Source organism: Aristolochia californica, unplaced genomic scaffold, assembly GCF_029961685.1.
Source record: "Aristolochia californica isolate CCGP_79_NKW_82.1479 unplaced genomic scaffold, dmAriCali1.0.hap1 SCAF_16, whole genome shotgun sequence".
Lineage (NCBI taxonomy): Eukaryota > Viridiplantae > Streptophyta > Magnoliopsida > Piperales > Aristolochiaceae > Aristolochia > Aristolochia californica.
The window spans coordinates 23,086,953-23,108,101 of NW_027181837.1; the positions used below are offsets into that span (position 1 = coordinate 23,086,953).

The window sequence follows — 21,149 nt, forward strand, 5'->3', positions numbered from 1 at the left end:
AAGCCTAAGTGCTGATTTCACGAGAAACTTGCTCAATGGCACTTTTTCAAAGCGTAATTCAGGCGTTCACGGTTATTGGCGATAAAAGGGGAAGTTTGGTAGAGATAAAGGACACAGAAAGGAAGGGGGGAACCATTAAGGGTGTGAGTAGATCAAAGATTGTGATGCGTCGATGGCAGATAGGTGGAACAAAAACATGGGAAAGAAGATAGTGAGTGGAGATTTGTGAGCACCCGAAAGGGGTAGGCACCTGGGGAAGGAAAGATATTATAATATGGTTGTACTAAGCGAAAAGTGGAGGGGAAGCTTAGCATATAAAAGACGATGGCATGGTATGTTGTGTGAAAATTGACATCGATATGGTCCAGTGATTACGGAATGGAAGAGTAGGCATTCTTTTCTTCTTTGAAAAGCAATAATTTTGCACGAACACTTCTCTGCTTAAAAAGAAAATCCAGATATTATTTTTTAAGAATAAATGCAACCATTAAACTCTTAAGGTTATGGTGCTCTTGGTAAGGAGGTACGCTTCCTAATTATAGGTTTTGAACAGAGTTGAGAAATGACAGAAAATTTTTATTCCCAATGTTTTTATGTCGAATGTGTTAGCTGGGATGTAGGGAACATGATAGTTGATATAGTTATGTACCAAGTTTAATATTTTTATATCTTGTTAGGATGTTCATTCAATATGATATTGATATGTAATCTGTATTCAAATATTATATCAGATTTTATTGTCTCGATATGTCATTCTATATTGTTTTTGGCATCTGTCGTGTCACCAAGTTTACTAGGTAAGGGTTGTAAGATTTTCTCGTTTAGACTTTATATTATAAAAATTCGACTTGAATTGGTCTTATTTGGGTGACTTGAGTGCATATCCTGTCTCAAGAGTTAATTGAATTGGTCAAAATCAATCATCTTGATTGAGTATATTCAAATTTAAGGTCTACCAACACGAGTTTGAGAGGCAAAAACTAATAAAAATACTTTCTTCAAATTTAATGTAATGTAAAATGATAGTGTAAAAAGCAGAGATGAGTTAATGCAAAACCTCGGTTCTTCAATTTGTGGCTTTTTTTATAGTATAAGAACAGTAGATGATCATTCCAAGTGAATTCCTTTTTTCTCATTTTTCTTTCTCCGTTCCCTTTCTTCTGACCTGCAACAGAGATCTATATAATTCTTCGCAGCAGGAGATAATAGGGCCTGTCTGCCCTTTCTATGAGGTTTAACGGTACCTCAGAGGGTCTGTTCTGCCTGCCTACTGCCTGTAATAGCTTCAAGTGCCTTTTTAGTGCCTGCCCAGGAAAGGTTATTTAATTTTCATCCCCTTCTTGATGCAGGTAGACTATTCCTAAACATTTTGCAGTCTCAACCCAATTACATGATTAAGCCCACTATCATTTACCTGGAAAAAATGTGCCTATCCTCTAACGAAGGGGTTTAGGATATCTATGAAGCTGACTTAATTATCTGCTGAATTATTTCTTCTCCATTTCCAGGAAGCTGCATCTGATGGTGACAAGGTACATCTAAGCACTAATAGACAAATTTGACACTTACGATATAAAAAAGTAACAGTTGATTTCTGCTTTATTGATATGATAATTTCTTCTCACATGATATTACGTCTTCAAGGGGGACAGCTTGTAAGTATGTTGATTTTATAGGATTCATTTTCTCATATTTAAAATTAATCACAAGTGGAAATACATCAAACAACTGTATTTGGAATAAGAAGAGTACAGAAGTTGTACGTGCAAATTATATTTAAAAATATTTCATATTCAAATATGACTGGGTCAATGTCATAATTTCTGTTGTTTCTAAATTATAAATGTACAATCCAATATCACAAGACCAACTTCAATCGGTTACAAATTTCGGAGTTCGTACTTGAGAATATGAAAGAACCTCAGCGAAATGACAATTAGACCTTTCTATGAAGGCCTTAGATCAACTAATCTTTTCTTGGAGTAGCCCAAAAGAAACTGCAATCATGCGCTGCCACACGTCACAACTCCATCTGAACGGAACCTATTTGTCGAAATACTCTTGTAGAGCGGAACCTTAGTCCCCTGTTTTCTGAGACGCTTCACCATGTCATATAGCCACTCAAATGTGAGTTTTGACTGCGCGTTAAGCTCCTGTCTCACTTGAGGGCACATCCTAAACCAATCACCCAACATTTTATGCACATGGGAACGAACCATTCTCCATGGAACTGGATACTTCTGGCACATTTTCAAATATCCCTCGAGCAAATCTGCCTGATCCAACTCACTGGCGACATTGTTTCCTTCGTTACTCCACCTAGCAGTAGAGTAACCTGCAAAGAGAGCTGGGTTCTCAAGAAGAGACTCAGCTGAGAGGACCCCTTCAACACCTGTCTCTTCCAGACAGCTATAAACATCATCAATTTGACGTATATTTCCATTAGCAAGAACGGGAATACGAACAGCATTTCTAACATTTCGTATAACCCTCCAATCCGCACGGAATTTTTTCCCATCTTTTTCATCTCTAGTTCGGCCATGGACAGCCAACAGGGAGCAACCAGCATCCTCCAGCATCTTAGCATATGAAATTGTATCTTGTAAATTAGGGAAAATTCGAATTTTGCACGAGACAGGCACATGAAGGTTCAAGGCCAGTTTCTCCACAAGGGATTTTACAAGGGGTAGATTGTCCATCAGAAAAGCTCCATAGTTCCCCCGCCGGGCAATTCGTTGTGGGCACCTAAGCAACAAAACATGTTAAGCATACAGAATGGCTTTTATTTCTTTTAATCAATGTAGATGGATTGAATGCTAAGCTGAACAAGATCAAACTAGCATGAGAAATCAGCGCTCAAAAGGAAGTAAATCTATGGTATCTCGAATGAGAGGTTCAAATGGGACAAAACAGATTCTTCGCATTCACAACATCAAGACACATGAGTAACCAGTCAAAAAAGTTGCAACACAAAATGAACGATAGCTGGTGGAAACCCGTTCTTCCAACAACTAGAATATAGAACCTTCCAGCAAAGAACTAATGAAACAATAACATAGATCTCCTCAGCCATTATGGTGCCCCAATGCCCTACGTGATGCTAATTTGAGATGCTCAAGATAAATATCTTTGTCAATGTTGATCACCAATGAACTACACCTTTGTGAGACTTGAACCCAAAACCTGACACTAGAAACCCACCACACCATTGATGGCACTACCTGCACTTAAAACTATTGTTCCAACTATTGTTCCAACTATTGAAAAAACAAACCTGGAACATACTTGTTTCCCAATCTTAATGAGCTAAAAGAAGCAATACACCAATAATCCATCATCAATGAGAAAGATGCGTCCTGTAAATAATTCTTTAGAAAATATTTTTTTTTTTGTTATATCCCGTTTAGGAAGAAGGTCACATCTTCAGAAATATAAACAGGTTAAGAGAATAAAATTAGGAAGTGCTTCTCTGCAGACATAAAATCTGTCTCATAAATTTCATATCCATTTGGTATTTGCATCCCCCTTTGAGAGCCACTTGAAACGAGCACGCTGCTTCTAGTGCATGAGATCTCTGTGGGCAAAGGTTTGCAGCTGCCCTTAGAAGGCATATCTCTGAGCCGCTTCAGTAGATGAGAGGCTTCTAGACTCCGCCTCTGAGTCTAAGGAAGCCATCTGGGCAAGGGCAAAGACTCTCTCAGCCAAGAGGGAGGACTTTCTCTAAGAGACTCAGGAGCACAACAGGGGCTTCAGCATCTTAAGCTTCACCGGGAGGGACCAGCCGCACGGGCCAATAGCAACTATCCTCTGCCAGAAAGACTAGATAGAAGAATCAAAAGTAGGATCCTTAATCCATGCATTGTTGAATCTGAACGGTGGGGGGCCCCAACTGCCCAAGTGTGTATCCACCATGATCAAACAGTAATATGATACTACACGACTAAGAACTTTACCGGTAGCATTGTTGTAGAGCCAAAGCCAGTCCACATTGGCTAAGAACCAGTCGAGCTTTGACATGACGAGGGGTTGTCTTCCGTTGGACCAAGTGAAAGTCTTTCCGGATAGAGCAATCTCATCCAGGTCCCAGCAACCGATGAAGTCCACAAAGAGCCTCATGGAGGTAGTGATCCTCTGAGACGGCGGAGACTACTCATAGCAAAAGCGAGTTACATTGAAGTCCCCCGCCAACAACAAGGGAACATGCCATTTCTGAAAAACCAGAAAAAGGTCATCCAAGAAGAGGTCTCTCAGAAAAAGGTCATCCAAGAAGAGGTCTCTCATTGTGCCTGGTTGGCCTGTAGACTCCCACAAGACACCAAAAATTCCCCGAGCCTTTATCCCTCAGCTTGACTCCAAGGGAGTAGATGCCCCTGCAGCTATCCAGCACCTCAATACTATTAGTGTCCCACACAAGGAGGATGCCACCAGCCGAGCCAACAGAAGCCCAACCGGGCTCCTTTAGGGGGGTTGAATTTGATGGAGGGGAGGCCTCAAAGGGGGATGAGGTTATTTCCAGAGTTAAGGTGGTGTGGATGGCAATTGGAGGCTGACATAAGATTCAGCAGGAATATATATATATTTTGTGTGTGTGTGTGTGTGTGTGTGGGGGGGGGGGGGGGGGGGGGGTGGATTTTATCTCGGGGGCTGTTTGAGGGGGATCAAATCTCCAGGGGAGGGGTAGAGACCTCAAGGCTCAACTGTGGTGGGAGAGGCATTTATATCAATTCGGATCCAGAACCAGGCATTATCACCCATGATACATCTGAAATGCTGACCTTCGAATGGGCGAAAAGAATTAATGAGGATCCGGGCCTCATCAAGACGGTGCCAGTGCTCGATGAGTGGGTCCAGGGCAATGATGGACCCAAACTCAGAGATGATTCTCAAGAGCTCTACTGGAAGGCCAGTAATGGTAATCCATTGACCGTACTGGCTGGAAGGCGTCAAGGGAAGTCATTCCAAGATCTCGGTGATGCCCAAGGGGGTGTGGGGTGTGGGGTGTGAGAGCAAGAACTGCAGATGACTCCTATAAGGTTCCAAAGTGAACAAGCCATGTTTGAGTGCTGAGGTAGGAGATTTTGGGTGTGTATGGAAGGTGGAGTTCGTCCATCAATCATTGAAGGATGCTGGATTTGACGATGTCGGGGATTGTGCAAATGACGATGGATCGCGCCAAGATTTGTCGTTCATCACGAAGAAGGTTTGGGGGGATTTGGATGTTTTCAGAGGGTTCAGCAGGAAGGGGGAGTGCTGAAATGGGAATGGGGGGTGATTCAGGATATTTCAAGGGACAAGGGGTGTCGTCGAGTGGGGATTTGGTGGCGGCGAGGCTCAAGGAGACGTAGGAAGGTCTATCTACATCACCGGGGGGGCTGGTTATCTCGCCGAAGACAGAGCCGGAGAGAGGCTCCGGAGAGCCAAAACCCGTGTTTGTGGTCTTGGGGATGAAGAGTTTTGCCAAAATGGAAGTTCCCCTACGGTGAGTTATCCGACATTCCCGACGACCACGGAATGTGATAACTGAGAAGAAGAAAGTCGAATCTCTCGACTAGAGGTCGCGAGATTTCTCAGTCGCACTGGTCACAAGGAGAAATTGTTGGATGAAGCTTGAAATTGCAATGGTTGGCACACAAATGAACGAAAGCTTGGAGCCATTTGTAGAAGAGATGCAGATGACCGGACCGGAGTTCCGGTTGACTCTTTCTATCGTAACTTTGCTCTTCCCATAGCAGAAACGAAAAAAGGTTCGTCTCTTTCTTCTGCAGGGAAATAGTTGTCCAACTTATGTTGTGACCTTCCATCGGAACCTTGGAAGCTCACCGGAGTGGTGGTCAGAGGTTTTCAATCTTCTGTGTGAGCTTCGTCCTCTTCTGGAAGAGAAAGCTCTTCTAGTTTTGTGGGAGAGAGCCACTTCGCGAAGTTGGCCGGCATCGGAGATGTTGACGACGGGGCTGCAGGAGCTGCGATGTCTGACAGGGTGGGTCCAGGCACCGGCCATGGGTTCAATGACCGAGGGGGTCACTCTCTTTCTCTCTTAGGTTCTCTCCTGTACGCTCGGACGCACAGAGACTCATTTCAAAGAAAAAACATTCAAGACAGCAATCTTGCAATTAAATTATATTTTGAAGAAATTTCAATGAGTCTACTTTCCAGACAAGAAGCAACTTTTGAATCCTATCTATCTATAAGGTGAAAGACATTGTAAGAAGCAAACATCACACTTAAAACATGTCGTGAGCTGCAGAAAATAAATAATTGTATGAGAACTGGAGGCAACTAGACCACTTGAAGATTTCTAACAAATGGGTGTGACTCGTCTCGGAGGACTGAGCGCGTTGAGCCCACAATGGACCCGGCACTTCTCATCTCATGACGTCGTCGCCTCCTCTACCCCACTTCCTCGTGTGGGACATGCCTCAGCAAACAACGATGATCAAACGTGACCGAAGCAGCAGTAGCAACAAGGAGACCAGATCAAAGCCGAAGACCAACCAAGCTAGGAAGAAACCGACCCGAGTTGGCCAACTGTTGTCAGCCGCACCTCAAGAAGAAGAATCAGGTTAGAAGATTCTCCTGTCTACAACTTCAGAAATGGAAAATCCTTTGTCTCACTAATGCGATCACAAGAGAGAAATGAGGAAGCCATCCGCATTCTCTCCCGCTCTGGGATGAAGAAATCCTTCGTCTCTCTACCAGTCTGAGCCGCTGAAGCCTTCATCACCATTCTCGACAAGGTTCTGGCCGGTCGAACCTTTGGGCGATCGCATCTCACTGGGGATCTAGAGTTTCATCTCCACACCCAATACCACTACATTATTCAGGAGTGTTCCATCACGCAACAGCGAGGAACAACAAGGATGGGTATGATTTTTCCACCACAAAGCTCAAACTCTAGATTCGGCTGGAAAAAAATCCTCTCAACCCTCAAGCAAATCCTAGAAAAAACCCATCCACCAAATACCACCACAGCCTCCTTCGCCACCACCCTTCAGAAAAAAGCCATATGCCCCCGAGGGAGCCAATCAGCTTTCCACAGCTGCAGTAATCTATGCCCGCCCCGCCTGCAACTCAGGCAAACAACTTGGAGATTGGATAAGTAGCAAAGCCCCAAAGCTCCAAATCCGGGCAATCACCCATATCCGGGATAGGTAGTGGCTCTTAGACTTCAAAAAGGCCAAAGATCATCAACAACTCCAGAACATCCAAAAAGAAATGGGTTCCCCAATATCGCGAATGGAGAACTGGGCACCTTCCCTCATGAATTCCCTAACGAGGCAATGGGTGGTAACTCGAGGCATCCCCGCAGAACTCCGGTGTCGTCATACCTTTGATTGCCTTGTCGGCGTCTTCGAAGAGCTTATTTGGGCAGAGGATCGACCGGCCCACCTCCACTGGGGGGGGTTAGTGCCCCAAAGTGGATTCTTGAAGATCAAGTCATGTCCAACATGAAGATCAGGTAAGAATTTGTGTTAGTGTTGACGACTTCATGTGCACTGGAAAACAGTTTCCAGTGTTAGTGCCCCAACATGAGAAAAACATAAAAAACAAGAGAATTTCTAAACCTTTACAGTGCACTTAATTACAACATAATCCTTAAACCCCAAATTAGGTAAAACAACCATTATTACTACATGATTAAGTTATTGAATGTATAATTAAATATACTAATATATTTATTAATTGAATTAGATATTTTATTGTACATTAATATGGTAATTACATGAGCCAATGAAATACGTATATGATTAATTACAAATAATAAATAAATAACATTATAAATAAAAAACAAAAGTAATACATTAAGTTATTAATTTATTAATAACATATGATATATTTTAACCTAAAAATGAATAATTTAAGAGAAAAAATTGATCTAATCATAACTTTAACACACTATATATTTGTACATAATATATTTTATGTATTATTAATTAATAATATATTATCACAAAATTTAAAACCATTGGTTTAATTAACTATAACAATCGGATAATTATGCCAAAATAATTTATCAAATATTTATTTTAACAATATTTTAATTATAACTATTAAATCACTATTTTAATATAGTAATTGTAAAATAAAAATAATTATTTTATAAATAAAAATTATAAATTAATAATTTTTATGAAGATAGTTTAATTTTTCCTAACTTAGGAAAAATTAAACATCTTCGTCTTCCTCAGCAGCGAGCCAGCGGGGCGATGGCGACGGGGACGGCTAGGCAAAGGCAACGGCCAGCGACGGCGGCGGGCAATGCCGACAGAGGCGGCGCTCCGACGGTACGCCGAGAGGGAGAAGAGAGGGAGGCCGAGAAGCTCTGTAAATGCTCAACCTCCCGTGCTCTGCGGGAATGAGAGAGGGCTGTGGAAATGAGAGAGTGAGCAGAGAATGAGAGAGGGCTGCGGGAATGGAGACGAGAGAGGGCTGCGGAGACGAGAGAGGGCTGCGGAGACGAGAGAGGGCTGCGGGAACGGAGACGAGAGAGGGCTGCGGGAATGAGAGAGGGCTGCGGGAACGGAGACGAGAGAGGGCTGTGGGAATGAGAGAGTGCTGCGGGAAAGGAGACGAGAGATGGAGTAGAGAAAGAGAGAGGGTTGCGGGAATGCAATGGCAGAGAGGGTGTGCGGCAGAGAGAGCCCCGAGAGACAGCCCCGCGCGAGAGTCATGTAGATGATTCTCAAAATCGGGCGGAAAGCACTTTCCGCCCGTTACTCTTGAGACATGAACTCTTGATTCATGTATATTCATGTACATGACATGAATTTGGGCGCTCCCTAACGACATCAGGACATGACCTGCGTAATGTGCATGAAGATCATGTCCTGAGTCATGTGCACTAACCCCCCCTGAGAGAGATTCCTCCTCCGGCCGAACTCTCTGATAAGTGGTACTCATCACATAAAAATTACTTCCAGCGAATTTTCCTTTTAGGTGATACAGGAAATCGGAATCATAGATGTTCTCTCCATGGCCATCGACTCGCAAGGTCCCTAACCAAGTCCGAAACAGCCCGACTTGGCTCGGACTTGAGCTAAGTTAACACAGGAACGCCCGTTTCTAACTGAGCCCACCCGGACAGCAGTCCCGAGTCGAAGTTCCAAATTCAAAATTCAAAATGACCTCAAATCTCCCATCCAGTTCGTCCCATCTGTCCCCTCCCTTACTCTAACAGCCCACTCACTTGTTCTAACCATCCCCTCATCTGCCATGACAGTCACCTCGACTGCTCCCCACCCTCCCTAGATCAAACCAACCATCCCTGCTTCGCCACCTGTCAGTTGGGCAGAAAATCGCCCCCCTCCCCCCCTTAACTACCGCATCCTTCTCCCCTTCAACTACCGAACTCCTCCCCCTTCGATTACCACGCCCTCCCCCTTACAATTACCTCCCCCTTCGACTACCGTGCCCCTCCCCCCTTCGATCACCGCGCCCCTCCCCCTTCGATTACTGCACTCCTCCCCCCTTCGAGTATTGTGGCCGCCCCTCTGGAAAACATCATCATTCCACCTCCGAACCCTCCCGTCAACAAATCTAACCCCTTAAAATACGCACCTCCTTTCTCAAAAACTATACAAATCACCCTCAAACAAATCCCTCTAGACCTCTTCCATCTATCACCGCCACCCTGCCAGTTGGTCACCTCGAAAAACCACCCATCACCATCAACCTAAACCTTCTAGACTCTTCAAATTTGTCATCGTCAATTTTAGGATGGGAGAATGCCTCAACTTCCCCACCCCCGACTACTTTGATGAGATTTTCTGCAGATATTCTGGACTTAACCCCTTGCCGTATTCTTCCCCCACTTTCTACCACACCGAGCCACCTAAAACCCGGTTACCTAGAAAATCCCTACAGTATCAACGCATGGCAATCTCCCAACCTTCCACCTTTCCCCTCAAATGGTAGATTTTCCACTGCCATCAGTGGACCTCAAGCTGATAACTTGTCAGAATCTGACGAATTGCTCTCTGATTCTCGAGGACCAATTCTAGAGAACTTGAGAATCCGGACCCCCCTCCCCAAATCCAAAATTCATTGAGTGGCACAATTACTCCACCTAGTCAAATAACCGATTGCCTTTGTGTTTAAATAAACACTTCACTCCCATTCTTTGACCAACACCTCTGGCAATAATGAAGCCCAAATCCAATACCCCGATGGAGACCTCCAATGCGGAATCCTCAAACAAACCTTCCACCACCCCCTTTGAATTCACTTACTCTCGACGCCGAAAGAAGAACAAGGATAAAGACACTGCCCTAGCTGAATCCTGCACATCCAAGAACCACCCTTCCATTCCCTCCCCTCCTAGGCCTGATTATCTTGAAGGGCTCCCACTGCTCTCTCACAGAGAATGTGCTGATAATTTCATCAGGCACACATACTCCGCGCATGAGTTTGAGGAGAAGAAGAAGTTAGCCTGAGACTTCTGCAAATACTACCATGGCACCCTCTTCTACTCAAAGGAGGATCTTACCCCCGCCCTCCACTATGATAGTTCTTTCGTGGAACGTCAGGGGAATCGGCTAGCGCTCCAAGTGTGCAGTGATCAAGGCAACACTTTTTGAATGTAAACCAAACATTGTAATTTTGCAAGAAACTAAGCTGCAATCTTTTAATGTGTCAATCACTCGTGATCTTTGGTATGACTCGGACCCGGAAAGGCCTCAGTCGACGCGATGGGGCACTCTGGAGGTATTCTTGTTATATGGAACCCAAACTCCGTCGAAGCCACCCATACTAACCCTACATCATTTTCTACTGGTATTCATTTCCGTGACCGGTCCTAGGGAACCTTCTAGGCCCTTGCTGGTATTAATGGTCCTACTTGTCACCATGATCGTGCTCCCTTCTAGGATGAAATCCTCTTCCTCGTCCAACTCTGGACCTTTCTTGGCTCCTTGCCAAAGACTTCAATGCCACCCGTCTTTGCTTCGAAAAATCCCCATCCACAATGCGTGCCTTCTCAAATCTCATTGGCAGCCTTGAACTCTCAAAAATCCCTCTCTCCGATAAAAAATACACTTGATCCAATGGCCAACACTCCCCAATTCTTTCCAAAGTCGCCAAATTCCTTGCAAAAAATGATTGGCTTCAACTTTTTGGCAACACGTCGGGTCAAGTTCTTAACAAAGTCGGCTCAAACCATTGGCCGATCCAAATTAACACACACACCCAGGTTGGGGCCGATCCCGTTTCATTTTGAAAACTCATGGCTCCTTGATGAAACTTTTGCATCTCAATTAACCGTCTGGTGCCAAGAACTTACTCACCACCCCAACCCGGGTTGATCCTACCCCCCTCAAACTCAAAGCCCTGAAGTCCAAAATTCGCACTTGGTCCACCAACGGTCGTGTTGCTGCTGTCCTTCGAAAAGATTCAGTTCAACAACATATTTTTGAGCTTGATCTCCTCAAGGAACAAAGGTCTCTTTCTACACCTGAATTAATTCTCCGAAATCATTTAAATCATGACCTTACAAATCTTCTTAAAAATGAAACTATTCACTAGAAACAGCAGGCAAGATTCTGTTGGTTGACCGACAAGGATGGATATACAAAGTTTTTCCATGTCGTTGCCTTGGCAAGACGGAGAGCTAACCGTATCACCTCTCTCTGTTATGGAGACCAGATGATCACGAATAGCCTCTCTATATCTCACATTCTTGTGAAGTTTTTTACAAATATATACTCTGAGAGTCGTTCAACCAGCCAATCCTTCATCAACTCAATTTCCGACACCTCACAAATTTGGAAGCTGAAAATCTCAAGCGCCCATTCTCCTCTGAAGAAATCGACTTGGCTGCCCTTGGACTAAGGATCGGGCCCCTGGGCTGAACGGATTCAATGGAGAGTTCTACCACAAATTTTGGGGAATTGTTATAGATGATGTGCATGCCTTTGCAAAAAAAAATCATCAAGTTGGTATCACCCATAAATCCATCGGAGCTTCCTTCATTGCTTTAATCCCAAAAAAATCGAACTCAACCCTCCCTCAAGACTTCAGACCTATCAGCCTCACCACTAGCTCATACAAAATCATTGCCAGCATTCTTGCTAACCACCTCATATCCACCCTCCCTCAAATAATAAAACCCCTACCAAAGTGCCTTCATCAGAGGCCGAAATATTCTTGATTCGGCAATGGCTGCTCATGAAACTTGACTAGAATTGTCTTGAAACTTGACTTTGAAAAAGCCTTTTAACCGTGACAACTGGAAGCTTATTGACCATCTTTTTGACTAAATGGTTTTTGTCACCCGCTAGAGATTCTGGATGAGAAATTGTATCTCAAATGCGTCCTATTCCCTCTTGATTAACAGCAATTTTGCGGTTTTTCTAACAGGACAAGGGGTATCTGCCAGGGGGACTCTCTCTCGCCATTTCTATTCACCCTCATTGCTGAACATTTGTCGGCTATGGTCCGCCTTGACAAATGCACCGGTTGGCTCAGTGCCATCTTTGCTGACCTAGCTCAAGACATTGCCCTTCTCCAGTACACCGATGATACTATTTTCTTCGGTGAAGGCACAATGGCCCAAGTCTCACACATTAAAGCATTGCTTAACCTATTCGAAATTTCCTCAGGTCAAAAAGTCAGCTGGACGAAATTCTCCATCGCTAGCTTCAATGTTGACTAAAACTTACTAAACTCAATGGCTAGCTATCTGGGGTGCAAAATTGCCAACTCCTCGCACCTATTTGGGCCACCCTTTGGCCTCTACCCTACCTTTGAAAAGCTCTTGGCATCCAGTAATTAAACGTTTGGCGGGTCGTTTGGCTCCCTGGAGGGGAAATTTTCTTTCAAAAGTCGGTAAACTTGTGCTTGTAAAATCCTGCCTACATGGAATTCCCAGTTACTATCTATTGCTATTTCGGTGCCCTGCATCAATCTGAAACAGACTTGATAGCATCAAAAGAAGGTTTCTATGGGGAGGGGGTCTTGGGATCCGCAATACCACAACCACCAACTCAGCCTATCTCTTGAAATGGATTTGGAAATTCAACTTGTTCCCAGAGCTTTTGTTGCCGCTAAAGCCAACAAACTGACTAGCTAGTGGACTGAGGGTGGACGGTGTTACCGTTTGTCCCCTGTCTCGGAAAACGTAGAGCCCATTGAGAAGACCTTGGAGTTGCCGCCGTTGAGTCGGCAATGCCTAACAGAACAGCATACGACAAACACTGATTGCTTGAAGAATCCGAGATAACACCCCCAAAACCAGCCATTCCAGGATTACCTAGAGAAGAACCATCAAATCAACTCCCTTTGTTTTCAAAAAATACAAAAAGTCAGCAACAAATTCTTCAAAGCTGCTTCAGATCTTCAACACTATCAATTGGCTATTTTAATTAATGAACTTAAAAAGCAGTGGATGTTTGTAGAAACTGTCAAGACCGTTAAATACTTTCCTTCTATCATTAAGTAAAGTTCATATCATTCTAGAACACAAGCCGAAAAAAAGTTTTTTTAGTAGAAAGAAGAAGAGCACTGACATGAAAAGCACCAATGAATGCTAGTCTATGTAACTTTTGTGTGATCAGGCATATATTAGAAAGTAATCCAATGAAAGGCTGCTATTTCAAAATCTGATAGAATTTTGATGTGTATATATTAAATATTACCACCTCATGATCAATAGTGTCTCGCATGCTATTATCTCCACTATCCTTGTTGAAACAGCTAACTCTGAGGTTTCCTCTAAAATCTCCAACCTCTGCCACATCACAGACCCGAACTATGAAACCTGAATTTTATATTGCAGTTCTCAACCAACTACCACCCCCATCTCCCCAACTTATCCAATCTGAATTTGATTAGTTTGCAGTTAAGTACACAAGTTTATTCTTTATCAGTTCTAGTTCTGTTAGAAGAGCACCAAATATAAAAAAATAGAATTTCATCACATATCTGACAATAATAGACTCTAAGAGAACCAAAACAAGCCAAGATATTAAATTTTATAATCTGCATATCTTTCAAACTTTAAAAATTACAGATTGCATGATTAGTTCAATATAAGGAGTATAAAGAAAAGAAAATGCTACCCCAAATTAATGTCCACATAATCGCAATAAGGTTCAACCCTTCTGGCTGCTTCTAATAAAATATCAGGATCATTTGCACAAAACTGGACAAATAAAGGGCGATCCTCCTGCATAATTATCAAAGTGTCAACAAATCCTGACAGAAGAAAACCTTTATGAACAATGTACCAAATATATAGGATCGACTGCCGCTAAGAACCATACATGACTAGGAAAACATAATTGTAATTACTCCATCTAAGTGTGTTCACTCGTCAACAAAACCCATACAATACATACGAGTGTGCTCCACATCCGTAAAGGTATAAGAATATAAGCCAACTTCATCGTTATATGTGACGTCACACAGTAAATACCACTTTGTTTGTCTTCCAGAGAAATCCAAACATGCTCCAGGATAAGAAAGACATAAAATGAAATGAACAATGAATTAATTACCTTGCAGGTGGTGAATTCAAGTGACCTATACTTCTCATTCTCCGCGAATATGCGTGAATGCAGCATGGGAGTGTATGCGCCCAGAGCACCGTACTTGCGGCAGAGCATCCGGAAAGGGAGCTCCGAGTTGTCCACCATGGGAGCGACGATAAGCTTAGGCGCGCCCAAGCTGTTCCAGTGGGCCCAGGCTCGTTCGATGTGCGAGTGCCCGTTCATGTACCGACAAGGAGCAGGAAAGGAAGGAGAGGAGAAGGGCAATCTTTCAGCGATGGAGCAACCATTCGCAGTGGAGCAAAGACAGTCATCAAGATCTTCAACTTCGGCAGCCATGGAAGATAAATTAGGGCTAGTGCTACAATTTGATTTGAATAGAGAAGAGGGGACAAGGGGAAGATGAAAAGATTTAAGATGTGAGATTCGCGGCAAGAGTGCAGGCCAGTATTGCATTCATGCCCTCGGACTCGGCGCACATATCTGCGTCACTACTAGCAATTTATCGAGAGGTCACAGACCGGACTAACTAAATTGTGACACGGTACGGTTAGTTTACGTGGCCCGATCGGAACAGGCCAGGTCAACTAAGTTATAAATCAGTGTAGCTCGAATTAAATATATTTTTATGTCAAAAACTCATTGCAAGTGATACGTGTTGTTACGGAATAGTCTCACATGTTTTAGTAAGTATAAAAATCTTAAGTTTATTAGTTGGGTGAGAGGTTTTCTAAGTTGGCTAGTCATTTTGGGATAAGTCTTGGACCCAACTTCACATGGGATCAGTTGGGGGTGCCTTCGAACCGAGCCTGCACGTGAGCGGCTCGAGTTCGGCTCGAGTTTGGCTCAGTTCGATTCGTTATCAATCGAGCTCGAGCTCTGAAATTGGCTCATTTACTTTAATGAGCCGAGCTCGACCGAAGCCAGGTTTGGTTCGTCGGCACGCGAGCCGGCTTGAAGTGAGTCGGGATCGGTATCGGGTCAGGAGCAGGGGAACGGGACCGGGACCGGGACCGGGACCGTGAGGGCGGGGGGGGGTGAATTTTCCTCCCTCGTCACTGCCGAAGCCATCCTGTCAGTTGTTGTCGTCGACTCTATCGCCATCGCCTCTGTTTCCGTCGTCGCCGCCGTCGCAGTCGTCGTCCCCGACGACAACTCCTCCCCGGCGTAGTAACCCCCTTCCCTCCGCATTGTCTCAGCTCTCGGTGGAAAACCTGAACCAGTAAGTTCAGGGGAGAAATTAGGAGAGAAATAATCTCCCCCCTCCCTCGAACGAAGATGATCTCACACGTGCTATTTCGCACGTGCGAGATCGTAAAGTAAAAAAAAATTTCCATAAACTCTCCTCCTCATAGCTCTTGAAAAAATTAAAAATATATTTTATAAAAATAAGTTTCTATGAACTATTAGTGTCTCATATTTTTTTTAAACATTTTTTTAATTAAAAATCATATAATTTTCTAAGTAAGAAAACTATATAGAAAATTTTTGAATAAGTATTTAACATATTGATGTTGTAATACTTTTAGCATGAAGCAATTTTCATTGCAATTTTGTTTTTGTAATTTTATTTGATTAAAAATTTATCGATAAGTATAATAATATATTAGATTGATAATTAAGAGGCAATAAAAGGTCCATTTAACTTTCATAAGAAAAAATTAAAATATTTCTTGTAATTTTCTAATAAGTCACTAATAGTAATAGGATTTTATTTAAAGGTTTTTTGGGGAATTTATATCATAGGAAAAATATTTCTAGTTTTTCTTAGAATATAAATTTTCATCTAGGGGCACTAAGGAGGTCATAGTAAATTTATGGCCAGATTACAAGCTAGAAAACAATTGGAGTAAAAAAGATTAATATTGGTGTATTTTAATCCATTATTGAAATTCAATCCTAAACCTCCCCTATCATTATTTTTTTTAAATGTATGCATGATTTTATATATAATTTATTCGAAGCCACCCCTACGTACGAGATCATAAACAAGGAAAAAAAAAAGTCATTGTTCTATCCTCATGGCTCTTGAAGAAATTGAAAAGATATTTTAGTAGAAATACGTTCTAGAGACTATTAATGGTTTTTTTCAATAAATGTTGAAAAGACATTTTTAGTAGAAATATAGGGACAATTAGTGCCTCATGTTTTTTGAAAATATTTTTCTAATTATAAATTCTTGTTAAAAAATCATATAATTTTCTAAGTAAGATTTTCTTGCCAAGAAGGGCTAGAAAACCGTATAGAAAAATTTTGAATAAGTATTTGACAGTTGACGATATAATCCTTTTAGCATGAGGCAATTTTCATAGTAATTTTTTATTTGACATTTTATGTGATTAAAAATTTATCGATAAGTATAATAATATATTAGATTAATTATTAATTTTTTTTTATTGCCTTAGAAAAGGTAATAAGAGGTCCATTTAACTTTCCTAAGAAAAATTTAAAATATTTCTTTTAATTTTCTAGTATGTCTCTAATAGTAATAGGATTTTATTTAAAGGATTTATAGTTTTTATTTGGGTGATTGTAAATTGATAGTGATATTTCATTTAATTTTGTTGTGTTTGATTATTGTATGGAGTTTATTCATGATGTTATGTAGTGTATGGAGTGTTTAGACTATTTTATGGAGTGTATGGAGTGTTTATGCAATGTATAGACAATTTTATAGAGTGTTTATGGAGTGTTTATGCAGGTATTATGTATATAGATTATGCCCAATTTTAAGTAGAGGTCATGCCGAATTTTATATAAGTATTATATACATAGATTATGCATAATTTTAAGTAGAGGTCATGTCCAATCTTAGACATGTATTATATATATAGGTTATGCCCAATTTTATGTAGAGGTCATACCCAATTTTATGTAAAATATATGCATAATTTTATAAATAATTTTTTTTTTTGAAAAGTTTTAAATATACGTAGAAGATCGAGCTCGGCTCGAATTCGGTTAAAATTTTTGGGCTCGAGCTCGATAACAATTTTAGGCTCGAGACGAGGTTCGGCTCGAAGCTTGGCTCGAACATAGGCAGGTTTGGGCTCGGCTCGGCTCGATGCCACCCCTAGGATCAGTACAGGTACTTATATGTCAACCTCCACCCAAATTATCCACATGTAAAGCCATAAAAAAATGGGCCTACATGTGATGAGGAATGCTAGGGAATAGTCCCACATGGATTAATGAGTACAAAGATCTTGAGTTTATTAATTTGGAAAGAAGTTTTCTAAGTTGGCTAGTCATTTTGGAATAGGTTTTGGACCCAACTCCACATGGTAATATAGTAAGTACTCATATGTGAGCTTCCACCCAAATTATCAATATGTCTAGCCACAAAAGAGGGTCTACACGTGAGGGGGATTATTAAAGAATAGTCCCACATGGATTAGTGAGTATAAAGATTTTTAATTTATTAGTTAGGATGGGCCTTGGACCCAACTTCACAAGTGTAACCCACCAGGTCAACTGTAGATCCTAATTAACGCCTTGTGTTGAGTTGGTCGCAGATCAACCTTCATGGTAAGGTCGCCATCCCCCTCCCAGGGGTGTGAGGGCGGAGCCCCCATCCGATCCACGATATATTGACTGTTGTTTCATGAAGGGCAATTTGGAAATTTTACTCTTGTAATGCGATTGCCCTAACTTTCTCTTTAAATTGGGGGCACCACTATTAGGTTTTTATGATCTTAATCCGAGGAGCGAGAGGTTAGAGAGAAACACCTGTAAGTGTGCGATTTCTCTTGTAAACTATTTCATCTTCATAGTGGATTATTATAGCGGCTAAAGATAGGACGTAATCTCACATTTAGGCAAACCTGTATAAATCTTGTTGTGCTTTTTGGTGTTTGTTTTGCCCTTCGTCCGTGTTTATTAATATTGGTCTCGTTATTTTGGAATTAGAATGTCTAATTCCTAATAGGGTGCACTGGATCAACTCAATCTTGACTAAGTCAGATTAGTTACCGTTACATAGCAGAAAACACGCTACGTTATCATTACATCGACTTTGTAACGTTAGTACTTCGTTATATATGGTTTGTAAGGGTTGACATGTGCAACATAACGGGGAACTCGATACATAACGGCCGATAATTTATAATTTTCTTACCTGATATTTTGACTATATATCAGATAACATATCATATCATGTATCGTATAGTATCAGCCGATATATCGACTCCCTTGCTTTTTGGTAATTTTCTCCTCAATTTTGCCCAAAACTCTCGCATTTGATGACTTTGCTTCGACGTTGCAACCACCTGCAACTGGTTAGGGTAATTTTTTTAGCACTGTGGCTGAAAATTCGCATTATGATGTCTTTTGGATCGAAACTCATGGTTGGAAAATGTTACAGTAAACATTCTACAAATTTAGGAGACTAGTCGATGTCTTTTGTCATCTTCTTTGAGTATTTGGTGAAATGGACAGGAAGGAGATGCATTTGGTGGTTGGAGATGTTTTTCAATTGAATGTCATGATTGAAAATGTTCCTATGAAGTATGGAAATCGTGACAATTTTCAGCGGATTAGGTGGACTCCAGTGAACAAAAGGAATTTTGGAGCAGGCCCACTACCTCCTTAAATTACCCATTGTGCCAACTCTTTGACGTGCCTAAAGTTATTACCGTAATGCCACTTAAGGTGTCTTCCAACGTATGGAGAGCAATCTTCCCTTCTAAATGGATAGTTATCGTTTAAGCCTTTCAATCACTGAGGCCTAGAGTCCCATTCGAGGCGAGGTAGGAGGTTGGGGGAGACACGATCGAACAACCCAGAGACTCTGCCATGAGCTGAAGGAGAGGGGGGTCAATATGGAAACCCATAATAGTCGTCTTCCTCTAGTTAATCTTTTGACTAGAAATGATCTCAAACAAGCCAAGGAGGACATTGATCGAGTGTGTTAGTACAGAAGCAAATAGTGTCATCAACAAACTACAATAGAGGAATATCGAAACAACTTTGGTCCAAGACAGCATTGAACCACCCAATGCTAAGGGCAGAGTAAAACATAGATGCTAGGTACTCTGCAACTATATCTAAGAGCAGGGAGGAGAGGGGGTCTCCTTGCCTAATGCCATAGGAACCATGGAAGAAGCCACAAACATTGTCATTGAGAAGTAGAGAGTATGAGGTTGAAAAGATACAACTACGAATCCAAAATCTCCATATGTCACCAAAACCCATACGTTGTAAAATATCATCTAGAAGGGACCATCTCACACAGTTGAAAACCTTTTCAAAGTCAAGATTGAAGACAAAACGAGGAAGGCCCAACTTGACAAAAAGATCGATAATCACGCGAGTGCCCGTGGCGGAATAGAGAATGTCTCGACTTCGTATAAAAGCACTTTGACCGCAATGGATGATGGTGGGAAGAACAACCTAAAGATGGCAAACCAAGATGCAAGCAATGATCTTGTACGGGCTAGAGACAAAACTAATCTGCTTGAAATCTCTGGGATGCTCAACATTAGCTTTCTTGGGCACCAAAGCAATAAGAGAGCACCGATACTATTAAAAATGATGCCACAATCATAAAAGCAGTGAACCATGGAGATAACGATTGGCCTCAAGGTAGGCATATTACAAAGTGTTAAAAGACACCCATATGTGTAGGGGTGGCATGGCTAATAAACAAGGAGAACTTTCATAGAGATGACATAAAGTTGTTATTATGCAAGCTGATTTATGTCCTCTTATGTCTTTTTCCTTTTGAAGCATGTAGCCCTAAGGGCATTGTAGTCATCGTAAGCAGTTTCCTACAACTATAAATACAACTTCAAAGCATGGGGTAGAGCATTCAAGCATCTTCCTCTTGGCTCCAATTCATCCATATACCTCTCTCTCTTTTCCTCTTCCTTTTCTCCCTTAGTTTCTTCTCTCCTCTCTCCCAAGAGTTAGAATTCATCTCTTCTCTCCTTCCCTTGTCATCTCTTATGTTTATGTCTTGTCCCCAGAAATCAACAAGGTATCAGAGTGGGCAAAGATCTTGTTAGGAATTAGATGTCCTAATTCCAAATTAACGAGAGCAATAATAATAAACATGAAAGAAGGAAAAAAAAGCACGAAAAAACACTACAAGATTTATATAGGTTTGCCTCAAGGTGAGACTACGTCCTGTCTTCCACCGCTGCAGTAATCCACTATGAAGATGAAATACTTTACAAGAGAAATCACACACTTATAGGTGTTTCTCTCTAACCTCTCGGGCTGCAACTCAAGATGCTCCTTAGTAAAATATGATAAAACCCTAATAGAGGGCCCCCTCAATTAAAAAGAAAAAATTAGGGCAACCGCATTACAATAGTAAAATTCCCAAAACTACCCTTAATGAAATAACAGTTAATATATTATGGATCGGGACCAACTCAATGTACGACGTTAATTAGGCTCCACAACTTAACAAATCTAAGATGTAAAAGGATAAGTAGATGGAGAAGAAAGGGAGAAAGAAGAAGAAGAAAAACAAAAAAAAACAACAAGGAGTTTCTCGTTTTTCCTTAAGTCTTTATTTCCCAATTCTAGTTTTTCATTAGATGTTTTACTCTATTACCATGTGTTTACTATTGAAAATTGTATACCTTTGGAAAGATCTTTGAGTCTAGTTTCCAACTAAAAAAATCCATTGAAATCATATTTTTCAAGAAAGAAAAATCGACA

The 21,149-nt window shown here is 41.6% G+C and overlaps 1 protein-coding gene across 1 annotated transcript; it reads right to left on the reverse strand.

Annotated features, from left to right (window-relative positions):
* Nucleotides 1-1,769: 1,769 nt before the first annotated feature.
* On the reverse strand, nucleotides 1,770-14,930 carry LOC137953607 (uncharacterized). The gene is made up of 3 exons (XM_068801048.1): nucleotides 14,490-14,930; nucleotides 14,052-14,158; nucleotides 1,770-2,745 (listed from the first exon to the last, which is right to left on the reverse strand). Exons 1-3 carry the CDS (start codon nucleotides 14,817-14,819, stop codon nucleotides 2,004-2,006), a joined length of 1,179 nt encoding a protein of 392 aa, XP_068657149.1. The 5' UTR covers nucleotides 14,820-14,930; the 3' UTR covers nucleotides 1,770-2,003.
* Between the last annotated feature and the right edge of the window lie 6,219 nt (nucleotides 14,931-21,149).

What these genes read in the sequence shown, in the direction of transcription:
- LOC137953607 (XM_068801048.1), bottom strand. Translation starts at nt 14,819, where the DNA reads ATGGCTGCCGAAGTTGAAGATCTTGATGACTGTCTTTGCTCCACTGCG. An exon ending in TTGAATTCACCACCTGCAAG is followed by an intron (nt 14,159 to 14,489) that starts GTAATTAATTCA and finishes ATAATTATGCAG; the next exon opens with GAGGATCGCCCTTTATTTGT. An exon ending in TATGTGGACATTAATTTGGG is followed by an intron (nt 2,746 to 14,051) that starts GTAGCATTTTCT and finishes TTTGTTGCTTAG; the next exon opens with GTGCCCACAACGAATTGCCC.